The following is a 5,916-nucleotide window of genomic DNA, read 5'->3' as shown; positions in this document are numbered from 1 at the left end:
AAATTCGTGATCAGTTTTTAAATAGAAACATTTTCTAAATTTAAAGGGGGGGTGAAATGCTCTTTTTCACTCAATATCCTGTTAATCTTGAGTACATATAGAGTAGTACTGCATTCCTTCATAAATCCAAAAAGTCTTTAGTTTTATTATATTCATAAGAGAAAGATAGTCTGTACCGATTTTTCCCGGAAAAACACGACCGCCTGGAGGCGTGACGTGTGGGCGGAGCTAAATAATCACGAGCGCGAATAGGCTTTTGCGTTGAGAGCATGTGGAAGCTGTGACATTACCGTGAGGGAAAACCCATCATCCAAAACAAACCATGGCTTACAGTCAGATTCAGCCGTTTATTTATGATCCAGAATCAGATCCAGAGGCTGAAACTGAACGAAAGCAGCAGCAGCAACGACTCGCTCCGAGCGGGGCTCGAACCCGGGTCTCTGGCATGGGAGGGGACGCACTAACAAGGAGGCAGAGATATTTGAAGCAGTTTTACTCACCGCCTGCGGTTCCAACACACGATCGTGACCCTTTTTCCTTGGGATTGCATCATCCTTAAGAAATAAACGATACGCAAATCCGTCGTCAAACTGGGCCTTGTGAACAAGCATCTTCGAAATGCAGGGAACAAACAAAAACACTTGCACAACTCCGTTGATGCTCTGTAAAAATAAACTCCATCCACTGGTCCCTTAATGCTGTTTTTTTTTTTGGTAATCTGTGCAGGGTTGTCTTGCCCTGGCAACCAAAAACACACTCCTTTTGTGACTTTTCGATCAGGCTCTCGCTCTGATCAGTGAATCGCTCTGATCAGTGAAATGTCTGTGCTGCTCAGCCTCGCTATACGGGAGCGCGCGCTCTTCCGGCAGAAGTGCTTTAGGACCCATATAAGGAAATTCCGTTCCATCTAACGTCACACAGAGCCATACTCTTAAAAAACTTTCAGAAACTTGTGACAAACCGGAAGGAGTATTTTGGGAACAAAAATACTCCTTCAAACGTACAACTTAATTTTTGAAATTTTGTCCATGTTTAGCATGGGAATCCAACTCTTTAACAGTGTAAAAAACTCAGTATGCATGAAATAGTATTTCACCCCTTTAATGATCACGTGAAATTGGAGTCAGATTGAGGATGGAGCTAGACTAGGATTTAAACTAAATCCTGATAAATTCAGAAGCGCAAGTAAAAGACCGAATATGCATTAAACATTCGACCAGGCCGCTGGAATCTGCTATTTGGGCTGGCGGGTGGATCCTTACAGCATAAACCGTATTTTCCTGTGCTCAAACCTGCCAGTCTAAAGGAAACACTGTGTATGGTGTAACAGATATGCAGATCATCGATTCATGTGTTTAATTCAGATTTTCCAAATGAAACTCTTTTTTGCACCAATTGCCTGGCCTGGTGCCAGCCTGGCTGGACTTAAATTATTTACGATGCCCATGCGAGCTTCAAAGAAGAAACGAAAACCCCCAACCCAAATTCCTTCAACACACTGGAGACAAAGGAGACCTTTCGTATAAGTTCCTTACTTTCATTTTATTATTAATGTGTATTTTAATTGTTTATGGATTGCATAAAATGGTTAATCCTTGTTATGTGAAGAGTATAAGTTGCAAGCTCATACTTTAGGAAATGTCTCTCCTCACTTTAACCTCCTCAAAGAGAGCCACGTTTCTGCAACCCCCATCTTTGCAGGTCGTAAAACTTTACGACCACACTGGAGAGGAGAGAAGCCAAATCTTCTCCCCAATGCATTTGTAGCGGTGTTTTCTGCGTTGTGTTTAAACGAAAGACAGACTACGAAAATTCAGCAGATCCTCGTTTATTCTGTATAACACAAATGGAAATATTAGGACTCGTGCAGCACATAAGCCAGCGTGCGGCAGCAATGCACGACGCGCTGTGTCATCTCATGCAGACTGGTGCAATTTACATTCACTTAAGCACATTTTACGAACATAACAATGGAACATGTACCTGTATAACACAAATGGAAATATTAGGACTCGTGCAGCACATAAGCCAGCGTGCGGCAGCAATGCACGACGCTGAGAAAGGGAAAATGACAGATATTAAAAATAAACTTCAATAAATAAAAATTATCAACAAAACATGTGGCTGCGCATTACAGAGGGGCTTTAGATCACAATCATACAGATATATCATTTGAATTAATCTGTTACATGAAATATGGCCCTAATTGACTCGCTGCAAAAACCTGCGTGACCTACCGCTGTGTCATCTCATGCAGACTGGTAAGCAGCAAAGTGCGCCAACCCCCCAAGTCAGCATGGCGGCAGGAAACCCCAAATATGGTCATGGCAAGTGGAATCACAAAATAATTTCCTAAATACACAACTGCTACATTCCCCTCTGCTGACTTCCACTTGCACATGACAAAATAAAAGAGCACAACATAAAAACAAAATGCTGCAGTCACCCAAGAACAAAAACAGGTACATATACCAAATATGAGAGAACAATACAAGGAAATAAAAAAAAATAATAACAATAAAAGGGAGAAAAATAATTTGTACCATGGTACCAAATGATCATACTGAATGTCACATGAAACACTTAATTCTCCAGTCTTAAGACTATTCTTTTCAGAATTAGAAATGCAAGAGGGTTGCAAAGCCTCTAAACACTCACAGGAATAACATGCCTGTTACACATTACATACTCTTAGTGTTCATTTTTGCACAGTATTTCATAAGAGCTTATCCATCTCCGGATTCACTCTTTAAATACTCTTCCTCCTCACAAGGTACCATAAATCACAAATATTTAATACATCTCAATTCAATCACAATTTTACCCTCGTAGTTAATCAGTTTTATATACAGAAACGACCGTACCAGAGGAAAAAAAAAACAAAAAAAAACAACAAAAACAAACAAAAAAATACTACAACCCAGACAAAACCTTCTGATGCATATTCTGAATCAGTCTAATGACTGGTTTAACCACCCTCCCACATCTGGTTCTGACTGTCAGTGACCCACCCTGACCGGAAAGTGCTCTGGAATATCGCTGTAAATGGTCAGCGGCTAAAGTATCAGTATTTACACCTTCATCAGCCTGAACGATGTTATTGTCATCGTCAGTTTCATGTGTCAAAGACCTGCAGTCAGTCTCAATTGTCTTTCTACTGTCGGCTGCATCACATGAAACAGTTAAGGAAGTAGGCTGGTCAGCTATACTTAACTGGACAGAATCAGATTCAGAGGGGCCAGCGTCTTGGGAAACTGGGAGCTCAGACACCCATGACACAGTTCTCTCGTCCAGCTCATCAACAGGTAAACCAAGCTCTACATTTCCATTCATAGACAGACTTGAGCTGCTTGAGGCGAAATTCTTACAAGTATCATCATCAGACATGTCCTTTCGCAGAGGCAGGAAGTTCACTGGCATAATGAGATTTCTATGAACAACTTTTTCAGTACCAGTCACACTATTTCGGATACGAAATGTATGGACTTCATGGTTCATTCCTGTCACTATGTAGATGTGACTCTCCCATCTATCAGCAGTCTTCCTCTTGCCACGCTCTCCCTTATTGGCCAGGAGTACCCTGTCGCCAACATTCACTGGAGCACCTTTGAGCTTCTTATTGTAGAGGTTTGCTTGCCTCTGTTGTTGTTTAGAAGCAGAGCATTGGGCCAGTTTCATAGCCTGTGCAAGATCATCTCTGAAAGACTGCACATATCGGTCATAGTCAACCACCTGTTCATCAAAAAGTGCAGAGTCAAACATCATGTCAACAGGCAACCTTGGAGTTCTACCGAACATCAACTGGAATGGAGGATAACTGGTCGTTTCATGAATCGTTGCATTATAGCAAAAAGTGAGCGACTTCAACATTTGAGGCCATCTGTGCTTAGCTTTAGGTGGCAAGGCACGAATCATGTTTCCTAATGTGCGGTTAAATCTCTCGACCGCCCCATTACCCATTGGGTGGTAAGGGGTCGTATGGGATTTTTGAACACCTGCAATTTGAAGCATTTCAGAAATCAGATTGCTTTCAAAAGTGGCCCCCTGGTCAGAATGTACTCGCTCAGGGAAGCCGTAGATGCAGAAAAAGTTGTCCCATAGCTGTTTCGCTACTGCCTTTGCCGATTGGTTATGACAGAGGTAAGCCTGAGCCAGCTTGGTAAAATGGTCCGTCACGACCAAGACATCCAGAGACTTATTAGAGGAGTCTTCGGCAGACCAAAAATCTACACAAACAAGCTCAAGAGGTCTTGATGTCCTAATACTCTCAAGTGGAGCTCTTGCCTCAGGCTCTGGTGACTTACTGACTACACATCTTCTGCAGCATCGCACATATTGTCTCACATCTTTTTCCATTCCTTGCCAGTAAAACCGACGTCTAGTGAGGTAGAGTGTCCTGTGTTGACCCTGGTGTCCAGCTTCATCATGTACCCCCTTAAGCACTTTATCTCGAAGGGCAGCAGGCACAATAAACTGAAAAGTTTTATTTTTGGAGACGACATCCTTGGACACACGATACAACAAACCCATTCTGACTGATAGTTTGTTCCAATGTCTCAGAAACCGAAGTACCCTAGGAGATTCCTTACTCCGCTCCCTCCTAGATGGCCTACGCTTGCGCTCCACAAAATAAAACAGTCTGCTCAGAACAGGATCAGCATGTTGTAATTCTGTCAGCTCCTGCCTCGACAATACTGGATGATCCAATGGCTGAGATGGCATAATTGACTCAATCAACTGTGGCAGCAGGTAAGCATATTGTTGAACATGATTTTCCTGTTGCCTACTGCTGTTCAAAATGGCAGAAACGTCCTCCCGAGAGACAAAAGATTTCTCATAGGAAACAACATGATTCACCTCAATATCAGAACATGGCTCCTCTTGTGCTTGTTTCTCGAAAGGGTAACATGACCAGCGGAACACATCCTGGACATTCTCTGGGTTCACTACTTGAGACTCCTCCAACAAAGCTCCATAGGGCACTCTGGTAAGTCGGTGGAACACACTGGGTCGCACAAACGGTTCACGGCTAAGGGCATCTGCTACTACATTCTTAGGCCCAGGGATGTATTTGATGTCAAAATTATATGGAGCAAGCTTTGCAACCCATCTTTGCTCGCAAGCATCCAACTTTGGTTTTGTAAGAATGTAGGTCAGTGGGTTGTTGTCCGTCCACACTGAGAACTGCTGACCCTTGAGCCAGTGACTAAATTTGTCACAAACTGCCCATTTGAGAGCAAAAAACTCTAGCCTGTGTGCTGGATATTTTGATTGGGCATAATTAAGTGACTTGCTAGCAAAGGCTATGGGGCGAGCGACCTCTCCACCCACCCCTACCTGAGAAAGCACCGCCCCAAGCCCATTACTGGAAGCATCAACAGACAGCAAGAAAGGTTTATCAAAATCAGGATGGGCCAAAATAACTCTTTCGAGTAAAGCCTGTTTCAGCGCACCAAAAGCATCTCTACATTCCTGAGTCCAGTCAGTAGAGGTAAGTTTTCTGCCTGCTGTTACACGTTTCTGGCCCTTGTTATGCCTTGGTTTTCTCATGCCTGATGTTAAAGCAAACAGGGGCCTACCAATGCGAGAACAACCTTCAATATACTGCTGGTAGAAAACCACCATCCCCAAAAACGACCTTATTTTCGTCTGTGATGGAATGTTAGTGCCATCTTCCATAAGATCCTGTTCTGTGATGTCAACAATAGCTCTGACCTTTTCAGGATCTGTGGCCACGCCATCACTACTCACAATGTGACCAAGGAATTTAACAGACGATTTCATAAAGTGACACTTCTTTTGGGACAGTTTTAGATTGTGAGCCTGAAGTCTTTGGAATACCATGTCTAGTCGTTCCAAAGCAAGCTGTTCATCAGGGGCGAAAACGAGGATGTCATCGAGATAACACAGCATGCT

At 43.0% G+C, this 5,916-nt stretch overlaps 1 protein-coding gene across 1 annotated transcript; it reads right to left on the bottom strand.

Moving 5' to 3' along the window:
• Positions 1 to 1,756: 1,756 nt before the first annotated feature.
• LOC128026725 (uncharacterized) lies at positions 1,757 to 4,860 on the bottom strand. The gene is made up of 2 exons (XM_052613992.1): positions 1,984 to 4,860; positions 1,757 to 1,833 (listed from the first exon to the last, which is right to left on the bottom strand). Exon 1 carries the CDS (start codon positions 4,720 to 4,722, stop codon positions 2,914 to 2,916), a length of 1,809 nt encoding a protein of 602 aa, XP_052469952.1. The 5' UTR covers positions 4,723 to 4,860; the 3' UTR covers positions 1,757 to 1,833; positions 1,984 to 2,913.
• Between the last annotated feature and the right edge of the window lie 1,056 nt (positions 4,861 to 5,916).

This window comes from Carassius gibelio, chromosome A13 (genome assembly GCF_023724105.1).
Source record: "Carassius gibelio isolate Cgi1373 ecotype wild population from Czech Republic chromosome A13, carGib1.2-hapl.c, whole genome shotgun sequence".
Taxonomy (NCBI): domain Eukaryota; kingdom Metazoa; phylum Chordata; class Actinopteri; order Cypriniformes; family Cyprinidae; genus Carassius; species Carassius gibelio.
Note: the sequence above shows the minus strand (reverse complement) of the source record. Positions and strands in the feature narration are given on the sequence as shown.